Source organism: Panthera onca, chromosome E3 (genome assembly GCF_046562875.1).
Source record: "Panthera onca isolate mPanOnc1 chromosome E3, mPanOnc1 haplotype 2, whole genome shotgun sequence".
NCBI lineage: Eukaryota > Metazoa > Chordata > Mammalia > Carnivora > Felidae > Panthera > Panthera onca.
Window position 1 is genome coordinate 30,149,874 of NC_138354.1, and position 20,134 is coordinate 30,170,007.

General features: G+C 38.1%; 1 protein-coding gene across 8 annotated transcripts in view; it reads right to left on the reverse strand.

Annotated features, from left to right (window-relative positions):
- The window catches only part of MRTFB (myocardin related transcription factor B), a 197,518-nt gene that overhangs the window by 119,511 nt on the left and 57,873 nt on the right, over positions 1 to 20,134 (reverse strand). For all 8 annotated transcript variants that reach the window (XM_060648555.3, XM_060648548.3, XM_060648556.3 and 5 more), the window contains exon 2: positions 3,302 to 3,517. In XM_060648555.3, the coding sequence (XP_060504538.2) occupies positions 3,302 to 3,455 (154 nt within the window). In that variant the 5' untranslated portion in view covers positions 3,456 to 3,517. The remainder of the gene's footprint in view (positions 1 to 3,301; positions 3,518 to 20,134) is intronic.

Here is a 20,134-nt window from a genome sequence, read left to right on the forward strand (position 1 = left end):
GGAAAAACTCACTTCTTGGGAAGAATTAATGGCCTAATTGGTGGCCTTACTTTGGAGGTGCCACCGGCCACACGTTCAGGGGTAAAGAACAGCCCCAGCTTATCTTTCACATGTGCTACAGTAGTAGGAATGTTCTGCTATGCCACTACATTGCCAACATAAGTATCAGTCAAAACTAAGGGAGGATCCTGGAGTCATTACTTAGATGTCAACTTCTCTCTCATTAAGTTTATTTATAAACTATTTGGTGACATGATCCTTCTACACACTGATCCAAATTGAAGTGTCTTCATTTTGCCCCCAACTAGAAAGGGAAATAATTCAAACAAGTGAAATTCAAATGCTTAGGGCTAACAATGAAACACAATCACAAGAAAATACCTAAATCGGACTATTTCATAATGCTCTGAAGAGTTTTTTGTATTAATTAATTTCGAGGCTAAGATTCACATTTTGTATATGATATAATCTAAACAGGGCACTAAGAAGACTTAAAAATGAAGCACAAACATGAAAAAATCAGTAGGGTAAGAAAGTTATGCTTCTTCTAATTCCATAATTGCTTGATGTGATTCCACTTGACTCATATAACTATCAAAAATGTAGATTTCTGATAGCTATACAAAGGATTCCATGTATGCCTTGGAATATATATGTAAATCAAGCTAATATATCATAAGCCTGACATCAGAGTATATGCCTGAATATAAGGTAAGCTTTTTAACTGCCTGAAGTCACTTATTAAAAAAGAAGAGATTGGGGGGTGGGAGGGAGGGGAAAGTGGGTAATGGGCACTGAGGAGGGCACCTGTTGGGATGAGCACTGGGTTTTGTATGGAAACCAATCTGACAATAAATTTCATATTAAAAAAAAAAAGAAGAGACTGTCTGCTATTTGAGTCTTTACATAGCATTTCATAAGATATTCTTTCATTTACTCAATATTGAACAAAAAAAGTACTTGAGGAAAACATTTGCTTAAAAATTAACTTCATTTAAAGCTAGTTTTAGGATGTTTATAAAAATATCTTAGTAGAATCATAAACGGGGGGGAGGGGGCGGAGAAGGCCAACACATTTATTATTCCTAGGTTATAACCTTAAAATCGGAAGTACTAAGTGTTGTTGCAAAGAACAGTTTCAAAAACTCATTTTAAAAAAGTAGTCAAATACAATTCTGTCAGAAAGGATACAAATGATAATAGTGAACTCCAGGAAAGGAATCATGTAGCTCAGGGGAAAGACTGGGAAGTGACTTTCTTTTCACTGTGTACCCATTGGTACCCTGTACATTTTAAGCCAGTGAATACGTTACGTACTCACAGAAAACAGATAATTACATTCTAAAACAGGAACTGAAGCCCCATAAAATGTTATAACCAATCACAAATCACAAGAGTGATTATGCTATAGAGATTATGAGTATATGACAATACACCACACACACACACACCATTTTGTCAATGGTACTTGTGGTTTAGACAGAAAATCTGTGGTATCAGGTCATACATATACTCAAAAGCTGCTGTAACTCAGACGAAAGAGACAGTAGTGAAGACGCACCGTGGATTTTAGCACTAGGTGCATGATGCCAAGGGGTTCTGTTGATGATGAGGAAAAAAAAAAAAGCATTTCCCCCAAAGATTCATGGATAGAGTCTGAGCCAGATGGTTCTATGAAATATTAGTGTGAATGAAGGAATCCTTCTATATTATCGCACTGCATCATAAAAATGTGATTTTAATTATGGACACGTAGCTAAATTAAAAAATTAAAATTCTTACCATTTACTCCACTTCCCAAAAGTTTCTAAGGGGAGGCTACTTAATATTTGGGCTTAGCTTACATTCAGGCATACATATTCAAGGCAACATTCTTGCAAGAGAACATGGTGCGCTGTGTCAAGCCGATCACGAAATACAGATTTGCCCGATACATTTCCCTACCATTTTCCTGACTAATTGTGTGTTATTGCAATTTCATACCAGTGCAACTCATTTTTTGAGGATAAGAATCTGAACACTATCCAGGCCCAAATGTGCAGTGTGAACCTGATCGCATTTGGTCATGCTTCAGTAAATGTGGTCATACTCTCCAAGCCACTGTCTAAGAAAAATGGAAGATTCTAAAGCCACTGCTCAACGACAGCCTCCTGAAGGGCCTGACAGCACCTGAGCCAGAATGCTGCTTTTCACCACTCACAGCGGACAAGGGTTATGCCCAAGAACAAGTACCAGAAGCCTTATTTGAATGGAGAACAAATACACTCCAAACACATGTACTAAAGAACTAAGAATCATAACCTACATCTTTTCTCCACTTTCCTGAAGAAGGTGAGGCCAATAATGAAAAGGCCTGGTTAGGACTCAGAACCCAGAAAAACAGTAACCAGGTACAAAAGGAAGTGTTTTACAAGGGAATGGTTTTATCTCCTCAGGCTTTTAAATCTACAATTTTTAAAAACTATTATTTGTAAATGTAAAACTCATCAGAACGGTGGAAAGCCTAAGAAATTCAGCTGTAATTCTTAATGTGGCCCTTTTAATATAAGTGCTTGATGTGTTTATAAATTTTAACATTTTGTTAGTTTTTATGTTTTAAGTATTAAAAATAAGTGTCTATCGTCTATCCTTACTCATTTACATTAAAAATGGACAGTATGATGTTTTCCAGAGAGGATGGGAAGCCTTTGTGATCAATGAAAATTTCCTGAACAGATACCAAATGGATAGAAAATATTCATTTTGTATACAACGATAGGCAGAGAATGACAACATGGTCATATCCTGTAACGATTAATAGAAAAACACTCAAACAAAAAATTCTTCTTTTCTTAGTAATCATTAGGATAGCTTAAATTTTATCAATCTTGAAATTAAGGTGCAACACACTGGAGACGGGAAAAATGGGAGGAGAATCTAGTCAAATCCACAGTCAACCTTCCCCAGGATCAGTGCAGGAAGCTACCTTCCAGTATCTTCTAGCGTGAAATCTGCTGGTACTAAAATGGTTGCATCTAAAGCTTGTTTCCAAGGAGAATACTGCTACCAGACACTTATTGGGGAAATAAATGAAAGAACTGGATGGAAAGTGAAATTCTGCCTGTTACTGTTACTCAAAACCAGCCAATAACCCACAAGGCTCTCCCCGCCATGACAGCCTGCCCAGGGTAACTGACAAAAAAAAAAAAAAAAAAAAAAAAAAGAAAGAAAAAGAAAAATTACTACCAAACAGGAATCAATTGGACTCATGAAGGGGTGAGTCTTTAAATCCAGCTCCCACCACACATGCTGAAGAGCTCACCGTTCTTCCTCTCGTTCAGCGGGGGCAGGTGCTGGCTGGGCTGCAGGGACAGCTCCTGGAATTCATGGGCAACAGCTTCGCTTTGAGGACTTGGGGCAAGATGGGCTAACGGCCCCACTTCATCCTCCGCGTCCAGTGCCCCTGGGGGATCCATCGTGCTCCAGCCACCGGCAAAAGGTGTACGAGACCTCTCTTAGATGCGGCCTGCTGAAGAGACTGTCAAATTAAAAACGTGTAAGTAGATAGTACATTTATTTTGCTCCAATTTACACAAAAATATTAAAATGGAAACCCTGGGTTCTAGTTCAGCTTCACTGCTGTGTAGCAAGTGCCAATTCGTTTACTCTCTCTGGATCTTGGTTCTTTGTCCCAACGCACAGGAATAAAAGACTAAAAACAGCATTTACCAGGTAAATACAAGTTGAAAAGTATTTTAATTTTTTGTGCTGTGGATTAAAAGTTACAGTTACTGATGTCATTAAAGATTTTAATGCACCCTACAATAAGATAAAAGTCAACTAATGATGATGGGACAAAAAAGCAGTCTAGCTTGAAAATCTGTCTTAACTCCTACGAATCAAAACTTTACATTAAGTCAACATTCACAGCAACCAGCAATGTCTCGGAGGAGGGCTCCTCCCTCGACAGGGAATAGAACTCTTAGCTGCACCAAAAGGGACATGCAGTTCACAACAAAGAAACCAACCTTTACTTCAAGCCACTGGGATTTAGGACTATTTATTATCACAGCATAACTGGTCCATTCTGATTGAAACAGAAATCAGCAAGAGAAATACCAAAGACATAACTAAACCATAAATACGTGACACAGGCTTAGGAGCTGAACAGTGGGCAGCAAGAAAACGGTTACAGAAAGCCAAAAGCTAAAAGGATGGCCGTCCACATTGGGCAGGGGAGAAACATTTCATAAGACTGCTATCTGCTTAGCAACATTCTGGACCACAGTTCGTTGATGCCTTCGCCTACTGATGGACATCTGAGTTGTTTCCAGTTTCTGTCAGAAATAAAAATGCTATGAACATTCTTGTCCAAGTATATATAGGAATATAAGTTTTCACTTCTCTTGGGTAAATACCTAGGAGTAAGTGGACCATAAGGCAACAAAGGCGTGTTTAAATTTTAAAGAAACGAACAAAGGATTTTCCAAAGTGGTTCCACCATTCTTATTAGCAGTGAATGAGAATTCCAGTTGTTCTACAACCTCACCAACACTTCTGGTCAATCTTTTTCATTTTAATTATTTTAGTGGGTGTGAAATGGTAACTTAGTGTGGTCTCACTTAGTTATTTTATTAAATTATACTTGAGTTATTATATTATATTAGTTTCAGGTGAATAAGAGTGATTTGATATTTTAATTTTATTTTTTTATGTTTATTTATTCTGAGAGAAGAGAGAGAGAGGAAGAGTGAGTGCGGGAGGCGCAGAGATAGAGGCGGAGAGAGGATCCGGAGCAGCTTCCCCACTGTCAGCACAGAGCCCAATGCAGGGATCAATCTCACAAACCATGAGATCATGACCTGAGCTGAAATCAGAGTGAGATGCTTAACCGACTGAGGCATCCAAGTGCTCCGGTCCTTTTTTAATAAACAGGGCCCAACACAGGGCTCAAACCCGCCAACCGTGAGATCACGACCTGAGCCAAAGTCAAGAGTCAGACTGAGCCACACAGGTGCCCTGATATTTTTACATATCGCAAAACGATCACCATAATAGGTCTAGATACCATCTGTCACCATACAAAATCATTACGATATTACTGACTATATCTCCTGTGCTGTATACAACATGAGACTTATTTTATAATTCTTTACCTCTTAATTCCCTTCACCTATTTTGTCGGTTCCCTCTCCCAACCACCAGTTTGTTCTTTTTATCTATGAGCCTGTTTCTGTTTTGTTTGTTCATTTTGGTTTTTTTAGATTTCCCATATAAGTCAAATCATACAGTGTTTGCTTTTCTCTGACTTATTTCACTTAGCATGATATCCTTGAAGTCCAACCATGTTGTCACAAATGGCAAGATTTCATTCTTTTTGTAGCTGAGTAATATTAGTGTAATATTCCACTGTGTACACACACACACACACACACACACACACACACACACACACACCCGCCACAGCTTCTCTGTCCATTTATTATCTATTGATGGACACTTGGGTTACATCTATGTCCTGGCTATTGTAAATAAGCATAAAGGTAGTACAGCTTTTTGAACTGTTCTTTTCGTTTTCTTCAAATACCCAGAAGTGGAATTCCTAGATCACATAGTAATTCTATTTATAATTTTTTGAGGAACCTCCAAATTGTTTCCATAGTGGCTGCACTAATTTACATTCCTACCAAGAGCGCACAAGGGTTTCCTTTTCCTCACATCCTCAGCAACACGTGTTATTTCTTGTCTTTTTGATAATAGCCATTCTGATTGGTATGAGGTAGCACCTCACTGCTTTTGATTTACATATCTGTGATGATTAGTGATGTTCAGCATGTTTTCATGTGCTTGTCGGCCATCTGTATGCTGTCTTTGGAAAAATATCTATTCAAGTCCTCTGTCGGTTTTTTAATTGGGTTGTTTTGCTGTTGTTGTTATGATTTGTGACATATGGTTGTTGATGTATTTTGGATATCAACTCCTTATCAGATATATGGTTTGCAATCATCTTCTTGCATTCAGTAGGCTGCATTTTCATTTTGTTAATGGTTTCCTTCACCCTGCAAAAGCTTTTTAGCTGATGTGGTTCCAGTTGTTTATTTCTGGTTTTGATACCCGTGCTTGAGGAGACGTATCCCAAAAAACATTGCTAAGAATGATGTCTTACTGCCTTTGCTTTGTCTAGGAGTTTTAAGGTTTCAGGTCTTAATCCATTTCGAGTTTATTTTTGTGCATGGTGTAAGAAAGCAGTCCACAATTTCATTCTTTTGCATGTAGCTGTCCAATTTTCCTAACACCACTTATTGAAAAGATGGTCGTCTCCCCATTGTATGTTCTTGCCTCATTTGTCATAAGTTACTTGACCTCATAGGTGTGGGTTTATTTCTGGGCTCTCCATTCTGTTCCACTGATCTATGTGTCTGTCTTCGCGCAAGTACCATATTGTTTTGATTACTATAGCTTTTCAGTACAGTTTCAAATTTCAGAACATGATACCTCAAACTTTGTTCTTCTTTCCCAAGCCTGCTTTGGCTATTTTGGGTCTTTTGTGGTTCTGTGCAAATTTTAGGATTTGTTCCACTTCTGTGAAAAAACATTAACTCTACCAACCCAAAAGCACAGCATATCTTTTCATTTATTTATGTTATCTTCAATTTCTTTCATCAGTGTTTTATAGTTTTCAGAGTATAGGTCTTTCACTTCCTTGGTTAAATTTATTTCTAGGTATTTTATTGTTTTTGATGCAAGTGTAATTGAGATTGTCTTAATTTCTCTTTCCAACAATTCATTATTAGTATGCAGAAATGCAACAAATTTCTGTGTATTAATTTTGTATCCTGTAACTTTAATGAATTCATTTATTAGCTCTAATAGGTTTTTGGTGGACTCTAAGGTTTTCTGTATATGGTATCATGTTGCCTGCAAATAGTAACAGCTTTACTTCTTCTTTTCCAATTTGGATGTTTTTATTTCTTTTTCTTGTCTGATGGCTGTGGCTAGGATTTTGAATACTACATTGGATAAAACTGCCAAGAGTGGGAATCCTTGTCTCGTTTCTGATCTTAGAGAAAAAACTTTGCATCTTTTCATCCACTGAGTATGTTAGCTGTTTGTCTGTCATAAATGACCTTTATTGAGTACAGGCCCTCCCAACCCACTAGAGAGTTTTTATCATAAATGGATATTGAATTTTGTCAAATATTTTTGCTGTACCTATTGAGATGATAATATATATTTTTAATGTTTATTTTATTTATTCTGAGAGAGAGAGAGAGTGCTAGCACAAGCAGGGGAAGAGCAGAAAGAGAAACCCAAGCAAGGTCTGTGTTGTGAGTGCAGAGCGCAATGTGAGGCTCACTCCCACGAATCATGAGATCATGACCTGAGCCGAAATCAAGAGGTGGACGTTTAACTGACTGAGCCATCCAGGCGCCCTGAGATTATATAATTTTTATTCTTCATTTTATTAATGTGTTGTATCATGTTGATCGATTTGCAGATGTTAAGCCATCTTTATATCCCTGGAATGAATTCCATTTGATTCCAGTGTATGATCTCTTTCGATGTTTTTGATGAGTTCAGTTTGCTAATATTTTGCTGATAATTTTGGCATCTGTGTTTATTAGGGGTGTTGGCCTGTAATTTTCTTTTTTATAATGGTGTCTTTGTCTGGTTTTGGTATCAGAGTAATGCTGGCCTTGTAAAATAAATTTGGAAGTATTTCTTCATCTTCAATTTTTCATTATAATTTCTGGGATAGTTTAAATGTTTGGTAGAATTCACCTGTGAAGCCATCTGCACTTGGACTTTTATTTGTTTGTAGTGTTTTGATTACTGATTCAAATTTCATCTTAATAATTGGTCTATTCAGATTTTCTTTATCTTCATGATTCAATCTTAGAAGACTCCATGTTTCCAGGAATTTATCCATTTCTTCTAGACTAATCTGTCAGCATATAACTGTACACAGTATTTACTTATGATCCCTAGTATTTCTGTGGTATAGGTTGCAATTTCTTCTTTTTCATTTCTGATTTTATTTATTTGGGCCATCTATTTTTTCTTGAGGAGTCTGGCTAAAGGTTTGTTGATTTTGTTTATCTTTTCAAAGAACTAGCTCTTAGTTTCATTAAACTTTTCTCGCGCATGTGGATGTAGTTCATTCCCCCACTCTCACTCTGATCGGTATTATCTCCTTCCTTCTATTAACTTTGGGCTTCTTTTTCTAGTTCCTTTAAATGTAAAGTTAGATTGTTTATTTGATATTTTTCTTGTTTCTTTTAAAAAAAATTTTTTTTTTAACATTTATTTATTTTTGAGACAGAGAGAGACAGAGCATGAACGGGGGAGGGTCAGAGAGAGAGGGAGACACAGAATCGGAAGCAGGCTCCAGGCTCCGGGCCATCAGCCCAGAGCCCAACGCGGGGCTCGAACTCACGGACCGCAAGATCGTGACCTGAGCTGAAGTCGGACGCTCAACCGACTGAGCCACCCAGGCGCCCCTTTCTTGTTTCTTGAGGTAGGCTTGTATCACTATACAAGTCCCTCTTAGAACTGTTTTTGCTGCACCCCAAAGAGTTTGGAATACTGTGTTCCCATTTTCATTTGTCTACAGGTATTTTTTTGATTTCCTCATTGACCTATTGGTTATTTAACAGCATGTTGTTTAGTCTCCATGTGTTTGTGGTTTTTTTCCAGTTTTCTTCACATAACTGACTTCTAGTTTCATGCCACTGTGGTTGGAAAAGATACTTGATAGGATTTCAATCTTCTTAACTTTACTGAGACTTGTAGCTTAACATGTGATCTATCCTGGAGAGTGTTCCATGTGCACTTCAAAAGAATGTGTATTTAGGTTTTGGAAGGAATGTTTTGCATGTATCTATTAAGCCCATCTGGTCTAATGCGTCACTTAGGGCCACTTTTTCCTTAATGCTTTTCTGTCTGGATGATCTATCCACTGATAAAAGAGGTATTAAAGACCCCTACTACTGATTACAGAATGCATTTGTGATGAGCACTGAGTGATGTATGGAACTGCTGCGTCACCTGAACTAATACAACCCTGCATTTGAACTACAAATAAAATAAAAAATGAAAAAGAAAAAAATAAAGTTCTCTACTATTACTGTATTGCTATTTCTTCTTTTATTTCTGTTAATATTTGATTTATATATTTAGGTCCTCCTATATTGGGTCCATACATTTTTACAAATGTAATATCCTCTTGTTGGATTTACTTCTTTATCACTATGTGATACCCTTCTTTGTCTTTTCTTACAGTCTTTGTTTTAAAGTCTATTTTGTCTGATATAACTATACCTACTCCATTTCATTTCCATTTGCATGGTGTGTATCTTTTTCTAACCCTTTCAGTCTGTGTATGTCTTTACATTTGAAGTGGGTCTCCTATTGGCAATATATAGAAAATTCCTGTTCTTTCTTATCCATTCAGCCACCCTATGTCTTTTGACTGGTGCATTTAGACCACTTACATTTAAAGCAATTATTACTAAGTATGTTCTTACTGTCATTTGGTTCATTGTTTTCTGGTTGTTTCTGAAGTTCCTCTCTGTTCTTTTTTTCTTCTCTCCCTCCTCCCTGTGCTTTATTTTCTTTATGTGGTTTTATTCCTTTATCCTTTTGTGTATTTATGTTTCTTCTTTGTGGTTACAAGATTTACACACATCTTATGTATACACGGTCTCTCTTAAGTTGATAATAACTTAATTGCATTCCAAAGCTTTGTAATTTTAGTTCCCACTCCATGTTTTATATATTTGATATCACATTTTACATTTTTATTTTACATATTCCTTAACTAATTATTGTAATTTTAATTAAACTACTGTTGTCTTTTACCTTTCATACTTGCTTTTCTAAGTGGCTGATCTACTACCTTTATTATTTATTTACCTTTTCTGGTAGGATTTTTACTTTTATACATTTTCTTATTATTAATTAGTGACTTTGCTTCAGAATTTAGAGAAGTCCCTTTAACATTTCCTACAAGCTTGGTTTAGTGGTGATGAATTCCTTTAGGTTTCCCTTTTCTGCAATACTCCCAATCGCTCCTTCTTGGTTGGCAGTTTTTTCTTTTCAGTACTTTGAACGTCTCATGTCACTCGCTTAGGGCCTGTAAAGTTTCTGGTGAAAAATCTGCTGATAGCCTTATGGGGTTTCCCTTGGATGTAAGATGTTGCTTTTTCTCTTGCTGTCTTTAAGATTCTCTCTATCCTTAACTTTCACCACGTTAATTATAATGTGCGCCAGTTATTTTTCTTTTTGGTTTCATCTTATCTGGAACTCTGTGGAATTCCTGGACCTAACTATTTGTTTCCATCCCCAGATTAAGGACGTTTTCACCCATTATTTCTTCAAATAATTTGTTTAGTCTTTTCTCTTTCTTCTCCTTCTAGAACCCTTATAGTGTGAGTGTTAGTAGGCATGAGGTTGTCTCAGAGATCCATTAAGGTATCCTCACTTTTTAAAATTCTTTTCTTAATTTTGCTGCTCTGTCTGGATGTTTTCCAACGCTTTGTCTTCCAGTTCACACAGTCGTACTTCTATTTCATCTACTCTGGTGTTGAACAACTCTGGTATATTTTTTCAGTTCTACTATAACTTCTGTTTGGTAGTTTCTCGTATTTTCTATTTATTTGTTGACGTTTTCTCTGTGTTCATACCCTCTTATGAGATCAGTGAGCATCTCTATGACCATTACTTTGAACTCTTTCTCAGGCAGGTTACTTATCTCTATCTCTGTTCTATTAAGGTCTCTTTCTGGGGATTTGCCTTGTTCTTTGGTTTGGAACATATCACTCTGTTTCCTTATTTTGCCTGTCTCTCTGTCTATATGCATTAAGCAAAACAGTTACCTTCCTGAGTACTCAAAGATTGGTCTTGTGCAGGAGCTTTCCTGTGTGGCCCAGATGCACAATCTCCCCTGGCTACCAGAATCAGGCACTCTGTGTGTGTCTCTTGCATGGGTTGTGAGTGCCTGCCATTGTTTTAGGGATGTGGCTGCTGTGTGTGAAGGGTGGGGCTCAGGGCACTCACCCGGCCTGGTTGCCCTGGTTGTCCCAATTGTGGTTCTAGCACTGCACAGGGAAAGAGGGGTTTGAGTTGCTTGTTCTTCCTGGTTGTGGCTTTGGTCATTGTGTGAGGTGGGTGGGGGCTCAGGGAGCTCACCCAATCCTGTTGCTGCTAAGATGCTGAGCAGGGTGGGTGGGGCATGGGGCACTTGCCCAGGCCAGTTACAACATGGGGTGGCGAAGAGCATACCCTCTGGTGCTAGGAAGCTAGAGAGAGGGCACCAAAAATAGCACCAGTCAGCTCAGTCACCACCAAGTTAGGATGAGATTACAAAAATGGCATCTACCAGTACTTCTGTCCCCAGATAAAGTTCCTGCAAATTCCTGCCTCTCCAACAGCTGCTTTTAAATTAGTAAAGGGGTGTCCCTCATTTAAGGTCTAGATGCTTTTTAACCTGTTGCTTTTGTGCTGGATCTCAGAGTGAATGGGTTTGTATACAAGCCCTTTAAGAAAGGGATCTCCATTCCCTAAAATTCTATGATTCTCCTGGTCTTAATTCCCATTGATTTTCAAACACAGACATTTTGGGGGCTCATCTTTCTGGTACTAGTTCCCAGTGTTGGCATATCCAGTGTGAGGCACAATCCTTCAATTCTTTGAGGGAGTATTCCATATTTGAGGAAATCCCTCCTGCTGTGAGGTCACCCTGTCTGACTGTCTCTCCTACCCTTGTTGATGCGTCTCTTTTACCTTTTGTTGTGGAGGCCACTGTCTATCTTATTCTCAGGTCCTTTTCAGAGGAAAATTACTCCACATGTAGCTGTAAATCTGTTGTGTCTGTGCGAAGAGGGAAGTTTAGAATCTTCCTATGCTACCATCTTGAACCCTCTTTATCAGTGTGGTTTTCATTTATATTTCCCTAGTAATGTTGAGCATCTTTTAATGTGTTTATTTGCCATCTGCATATCTTCTTTGGTTAACTATCTGATTAAATATTTTGTTCATTAAAAAAAAAACTTATTTATATATTTTGAGAAAGAGAGAGAGAGAGAGAGAGAGAGAGAGAGAGAGAGAGCGAGCACACACAGGGAAGGGACAGAGAGAATCACAAGCAGGCTCTGTACTGTCAACATGGAGCCCAATGGGGGACTTGAACTCACAAATCATAAGACCATGACCTGACCTAAAATCAAGAGTTGGACACTTAACTGAATGAGCCACCCAGGTGCCCCATCTTTTGTTCATTTTTAAAATGAGGTGGCTTATTTTCTTATTATTGTTTTGAGAGCTCTTTATATATTCTGGACAAAAGTCTTTTATTGGATATGTGATTTGCAAATATTTTCTCCCAGTCTACAGCTTACTGTTTTATTTTCTTAACAGTGCTTTGTAAAAAGCAATTTTTTTTTAATTTGATTAAGTCTGACCTATCATTTTTTTCTTTTTTGAATCATGTTTTAGTGTTTTAGTGTTGTTGCCAAGAAACCTATGATTAATCCAAGGTTACAAAGATTATCTCCTATATTTTCTTATAGACATTTCATAGTTTTCTGTTTTAAAGTCTACAATTCATTCTGAATTAATTTTTGTATATGCTATGAGATATGAATCAAAGTTTTTTGTTCTTGGCATAAAGATACATGACTGTTCAAATACCATTTGTTGAAAAGGTTATCTTTTCTCCACTAAATTGCCTTTGCACCTTTATTGCAAATCAACTGACCATGTATATGTGGATCTACTTCTTGACTCTGTATTTAGTTCCCCAAAAAGAAAGAGCCTCAAAAGAGAAGTCCCTAAATCCTGTATATAAACTCTGCTCAAGTCTCTGGGTGACCCCTAAATGATGCACATGCAGACAGACTCCCAAAAGTCCAGCTAAGGAAAAAAACAAATAAAAAACAAACAAACAACAGAATTGAGATTTCAGTTGCTGCTCACCACAGGAAAGGGAGTTTGCAAAAATAAGTTCACCAAAGTTAATTGCTGAAATAAAACAATATTGTGAAGATGGAACCTCACAGAATCCAGAGTCTACAACTGTCCACCCAGAATTCCGTATCCAACAAAAATATCCTTTAATAATAAAGGCAAAATTGTCAGCAGACACACACTACAAGAAATGCTAAGAATTTCTTCAGGCCTTCAGGCCTTCTTCAGCCCTTCAGGCCATCAGGAAGTGATGCCAGATAGAAACTTGGATCTGAGGAATGAAAAGCATTAGAAATAGTAAACATGTAGATAAAAACCAAAGACTAGTTTTTCCTCTTGCTTTCTTAACTATTACTAATCAAAGTAGCATTTATATAACACTATGTTATGGGAACTATAATGTATGTATTTGTACCATACAGTAAAACCTTGGTTTGCAAGCATAATTTGTTTTGGAAACATGTAATCCAAAGCACTCATATATCAAAGCATATTTCAAGAACCATTGGCCCAGTTGTGATCATGTGATGTTCAGCATCATATACGACTCGAAATGCAAGACACTGTTGTTTATCAAGTTAAAATTTATTATGTTTGCTCATCTTGCACAACACTCTCAGAACAAGTTACTTGTAATCCAAGGTTTTACTGTATATGAAAATGATAGCACAAAAGATGGGGAAGGGTAACTGTGACAACATTATTACATTTCTATACATTATAAGAAAGATGTACAATTTTAACTTGAAGTAACCTGAGAAATTAAGGTTATTTATGGTAATTCCCAGAGCAACCATAAAAATATGCAAATTGGGAAATTAAAAAGGAATTCCCAAAATACTCAATTATCCTAAACAGAAGTAGTAGAGGGGAAAAAAGAGAGAGAGAGAGAGAGAGAGAGAGAGAGAGAGAGAGAGAGATGGGACAAACAAGAATAGTAAAATAGTAGAACAAAATCCTATGTTATCAACAGTTATATTAAATGTACATGGACTAAACATTATGAATAAAAGAGACCAACAGAATGGATTATAAAAGTGTAAAAACATATGCCTCTAAGTGGCATAATTTAAATATGAAAATATAAATAGGATGGAGGTGAGTAGATAGAAAAAGGCAGATCATGCAAACAAGAAGCCTGAGAAGGCTGAAATGGCTACATAAACATCAAATAAAATAAACCTCCAAAAAGATGTGTTAGGTAGGTACATTTGCATTGAAAATGACTTGTTTCACTACAGAATATTAAAACACAGCTCCCAAGTTTCTTTCAACATTATGAATTTCATTTCAAATTATTTATTCATATAAAATAAAATATGTTCACAGTAAACTAATCCGAAGATACTGGGGTAACATACTGTCCTTATAAGGGCAAGAAGTACAAACTCTGAACATTAGTGCTAATGATTTGGAAGATCCTTTAGGCACAAGATTTTAAAATATTTTCATGCAATATTATTTTTTCTTCATGTTGAAGAATTTTTTTCAACCTATTATTCCTTGACATTATGATCACCTTAAACTCCCACACATTCCTTCAAATTAAGAAAATTATAAGCTAAGAAAAATCTTTAGAAAATGTAGCAAAAGGAGAAGAATAAGTGTTCAAAAATTGTTAAGTTAATATCCATGAAAATTTTTGATGGAGTATAGACTATTCCCACAACCTACTACCAAATTTGTAAGCTGTCACCCAATATCCACTTAACTGCTTAATTTTCTTTTGAAACTGAAATCTAACATCAAACATAAAAAAGCATTCTCCGTCCAGAAGTCTCTAACTGAGATGTTAAAGAAACAGCATTAGAATGGATTCTTTCACTGGGTCATAATTTAGTTGTGAAAGTAAAGCTCTCATTTAGCTCTAACTACAGAAAGTGTGATAAAAGATTAATGTGTCTATAACTGACTGAATGAATATGGAGTTAATACCCATATTATAGTGGAACTTCATTCCAAAATGAAACTAACCCAACAATTATCTGGCACCAGGTCAAAGTACAACACAACAGATAACCCCAGAGAAGATGGTGGCATAGGAGGACGCTGGGCTCACCACGTCCTGCTGATTGCTTAGGTTCCACCCACATCTGCCTAATTTACCCAGATAACCACCAGAAGAGAGGCAGAACGGACTCTCCGGAGCCAAGCGTAGACGAGAGGCCCGCGGAAGAGGGTAGGAAGGGCGGAGAGGCGGTGCGCACAACATGGACTGGCAGGAGGGAGCCGGGGTGGTGGAGGGGCAGCCAGCCGGGCAAGGCAGAGCCCCCAAGTCTGACTTGCAAAAGCAGAGGGGCCGGATGGAGTGTGTTCTGACAGCCAGTGGGACTTAACATCTGGAATGTTATAAGTCAACAGCTCTGCTCGGAGAGCGGGAGGGAGAGTTGTTGAGCCCCGGAGGACAGAGCTCAGCTTGGCGGGGAACAAAGGCGCTGGGAAGGGCCTTCTCCCTTGCCCATCCCCCAGCCAAAATCCCAAAAGGAACCAGCTCCCGACACGGAACTTGCTTGCACCGCGCAAACACACAACGCTGTGCTTCTGCGGATCCATCCCTCTGAAGGGTCTGCCTCCCTCCCGGTGCTGCAGGGCCCCTCCCAAAGCAGACCACCTAAGCCTACCCCTCCCGCCCCTGTGCACCTTGCGGATCCACCTTGGCTAATACGTCAGATCCCATTGAAACAGCACCACAAGCCTGGCGGTGTGCAAGTAGCCCAGACAGAGGCCACACCACTCCACAGTGAGTCCTGCCCCTGGGAGAGGGGAAGATAAGGTACACACCAGTCGGGACTGTGGCCCCAGCGGTGGGCTGGGGGCAGACAACAGGTCTGACTGCGGCCCCGCCCACCAACGCAAGTTACTCCAGTCAGCACAGAGGAAGAGTCCTGCAGTTCCACGCCACTCCAGGGACTATCCAAAATGACGAAACGGAGGAATTCTCCTCAAAAGAAACTCCAGGAAGTAGCGACAGCTAACGATCTGATCAAAAACGATTTAAGCAATATAGCAGAAAATGAATTTAAAATAATAGTCATGAAATTAATCGCTGGGCTTGAAAAAAGTATAGACGACAGCAGAGAATCTATTACTACAGAGATCAAGGGACTAAGAAACAGTTAGGAGGAGCTAAAAAATGCTATAAATGAGCTACAAAATAAAATGGAGGTGACCACAGCTTGGATTAAAGAGGCAGAGGAGAGAAGAGGTAAATTAGAAGATAAAATTATGGAAAAAGAGGAAGCTGAGAAAAACAGAGATAAAAAAAATCCAGGAGTATGAGGGGAGACTTAGAGAACTAAGTGACATAATTAAACGAAATAATGTACGCATAATTGGGATTCCAGAGGAGGGAGAGAGAGGGAAAGGTGCTGAAGGTGTACTTGAAGAAATAATAGCTGAGAAATTCCCTGATCTGGGGAAAGAAAAAGGCACTGAAATCCAAGACACACAGAGAACTCCCTTCAGATGTAACTTGAATCGATCTTCTGCACGACATATCATAGTGAAACTGACAAAATACAAGAATAAAGAGAGAATTCTGAAAGCAGCTAGGGATAAACATGCTCTAACATATAAAGGGAGACCGATAAGACTTGTGACTATGTGTCTACTGAAACTTGGCAGGCCAGAAAGGAATGGCAGGAAATCTTCAATGTGATGAACAGAAAAAATATGCAGCTGAGAATCCTTTATCTAGCAAGTCTGTCATTTAGAATAGAAGGAGAGATAAAGGTCTTCCCAAAAAAACAAAAACTGAAGGAATTCATCACCACTAAACCAGCCCTACAAGAGATCCTAAGGGGGATCCTGTGAGACAAAGTACCAGAGACATCACTGCAAGCATGAAACCTAGAGACATCACAATGACTCTAAACCAGTATCTTTCAATAATAACACCGAATGTAAATGAACTAAATGCTCCAACCAAAAGACAGAGGGTATCAGAATGGGTAAAAAAACAAGACCCATCTATTTGCTGTCTACAAGAGACTCATTTTAGACCTGAGGACACCTTCAGATTGAAAGTGAGGGGATGGAGAACCATCTATCATGCTACTGGAAGTCAAAAGAAAGCTGGAGTAGCCATACTTATATCAGACAAACTAGACTTCAAATTAAAGGCTGTAACAAGAGATGAAGAAGGGCATTATATAATAATTACAGGATCTATCCATCAGGAAGAGCTAACAATTATAAACGTCTATGCGCCGAATACGGGAGCCCCCAAATATATAAAACAATCACAAACAAAAGCAACCTTATTGATAAGAATGTGGTAATTGCAGGGGACTTTAATACTCCACTTACAACATTGGATAGATCATCGAGACACAGGACCAATAAAGAAATAAGGGCCCTGAATGATACATTGGATCAGATGGACTTGACAGATATGTTTAGAACTCTGCATCCCAAAGCAACAGAATATACTTTCTTCTCGAGTGCACATGGAACCTTCTCCAAGATAGATCACATACTGGGTCACAAAACAGCCCTTCATAAGTATACAAGAACTGAGATCATACCATGCATACTTTCAGACCACAATGTGAAGAAGCTTGAAATCAACCACAAGAAAAAGTCTGGAAAACCTCCAAAAGCATGGAGGTTAAAGAACACCCTACTAAAGAATGAGTGGGTCAACCAGGCAATTAGAGAAGAAATTTAAAAATATATGGAAACAAATGAAAATGAAAATACAACAATCCAAACGCTTTGGGATGCAGCAAAGGCAGTCCTGAGAGGAAAATACATTGCAATCCAGGCCTATCTCAAGAAACAAGAAAAATCCCAAATACAAAATCTAACAGCACACCTAAAGGAAATAGAAGCAGAACAGCAAAGACACCCCAAATCCAGCAGAAGAAGAGAAATAATAAAGATCAGAGCAGAAATAAATATAGAATCTATAAAAACTGTAGAGCAGATCAATGAAACCAAGAGTTGGTTTTTTGAAAAAATAAACAAATTGATAAACCTTTAGCCAGGTTTCTCAAAAAGAAAAGGGAGATGACCCAAATAGATAAAATCATGAATGAAAATGGAATTATTACAACCAATCCCTCAGAGATACAAGCAATTATCAGGGAATACTATGAAAAATTATATGCCAACAAACTGGACAACCTGGAAGAAAAGGACAAATTCCTAAACACCCACACACTTCCAAAACTCAAACAGGAAGAAATAGAAAGCTTGAACGGACCCATAACCAGCGAAGAAATTGAATCAGTGATCAAAAATCTCCAAACAAATAAGAGTCCAGGACCAGATGGCTTCCCAGGGGAATTCTACCAGACATTTAAAGCAGAGATAATACCTATCCTTCTCAAGCTATTCCAAAAAATAGAAAGGGAAGGAAAACTTCCAGACTCATTCTATGAAGCCAGCATTACTTTGATTCCTAAAGCAGACAGAGACCCAGTAAAAAAAGAGAACTACAGGCCAATATCCCTGATGAATACGGATGCAAAAATTCTCAATAAGATACTAGCAAATCGAATTCAACAGCATATAAAAAGAATTATTCACCATGATCAAGTGGGACTCATTCCTGGGCTGCAGGGCTGGTTCAACATTCACAAATCAATCAATGTGATACATTGCATTAATAAAAGAAAAGATAAGAACCACATGATCCTGTCAATCGATGCAGAAAAAGCATTTGACAAAATTCAGCATCCTTTCTTAATAAAAACCCTTGAGAAAGTCGGGATAGAAGGAACATACTTAAACATCATAAAAGCCATTTATGAAAAGCCCACAGCTAATATCATCCTCAATGGGGAAAAACTGACAGCCTTCTCCCTGAGATCAGGAACACGACAGGGATGTCCACTCTCACCGCTGTTAACATAGTGTTGGAAGTTCTAGCATCAGCAATCAGACAACAAAAGGAAATCAAAAGCATCAAAATTGGCAAAGATGAAGTTAAGCTTTCACTTTTTGCAGATGACATGATATTATACATGGAAAACCTGATAGACTCCACCAAAAGTCTGCTAGAACTGATACATGAATTCAGCAAAATCGCAGGATACAAAATCAATGTACAGAAATCAGTTGCATTCGTATACACTAATAATGAAGCAACAGAAAGACAAATAAAGAAACTGATCCCATTCACAATTGCACCAGGAATCATAAAATACGTAGGAATAAACCTGACCAAAGATGTAAAAGATCTGTATGCTGAAAACTATAGAAAGCTTATGAAGGAAATTGAAGAAGATATAAAGAAATGGAAAAACATTCCGTGCTCATGGGTTGGAAGAATAAATATTGTCAAAATGTCAGTACTACCCAAAGCTATCTACACATTCAATGCAATCCCACTCAAAATTGCACCAGCATTCTTCTCGAAGCTAGAACAAGCAATCCTAAAATTTGTATGGAACCACAAAAGGCTCCGAATAGCCAAAGTAATTTTGAAGAAGAAGACCAAAGCGGGAGGCATCACAATCCCAGACTTTAGCCTCTACTACAAAGCTGTAATCATCAAGACAGCATGGTATTGGCACAAAAACAGACACATAGACCAATGGAATAGAATAGAAACCGCAGAACTAGACCCACAAATGTATGGCCAACTAATCTTTGACAAAGCAGGAAAGAATATCCAATGGAAAAAAGACAGTCTCTTTAACAAATGGTGCTGGGAGAACTGGACAGCAACATGCAGAAGGATGAAACTAGACCACATTCTTACACCATTCACAAAAACAAACTCAAAATGGATAAAGGACCTGAATGTGAGACAGGAAACCATCAAAATCCTAGAGGAGAAAGCAGGGAAAAACCTCTCCGACCTCAGCCACAGCAATTTCTTACTTGACACATCCCCAAGGGCAATGGAATTAAAAGCAAAAACGAACTATTGGGACCTCATGAAGATAAAAAGCTTCTGCACTGCAAAGGAAACAACCAACAAAACTAAAAGGCAACCAACGGAATGGGAAAAGATATCTGCAAATGACATATCAGACAAAGGGCTAGTATCCAAAATCTATAAAGAGCTCACCAAACTCCACACCCAAAAAACAAATAATCCAGTGAAGAAATGGGCAGAAAACATGAATAGACACTTCTCTAAAGAAGACATCCAGATGGCCAACAGGCACATGAAAAGATGTTCAACGTCGCTCCTCATCAGGGAAATACAAATCAAAACCACACTCAGATATCACCT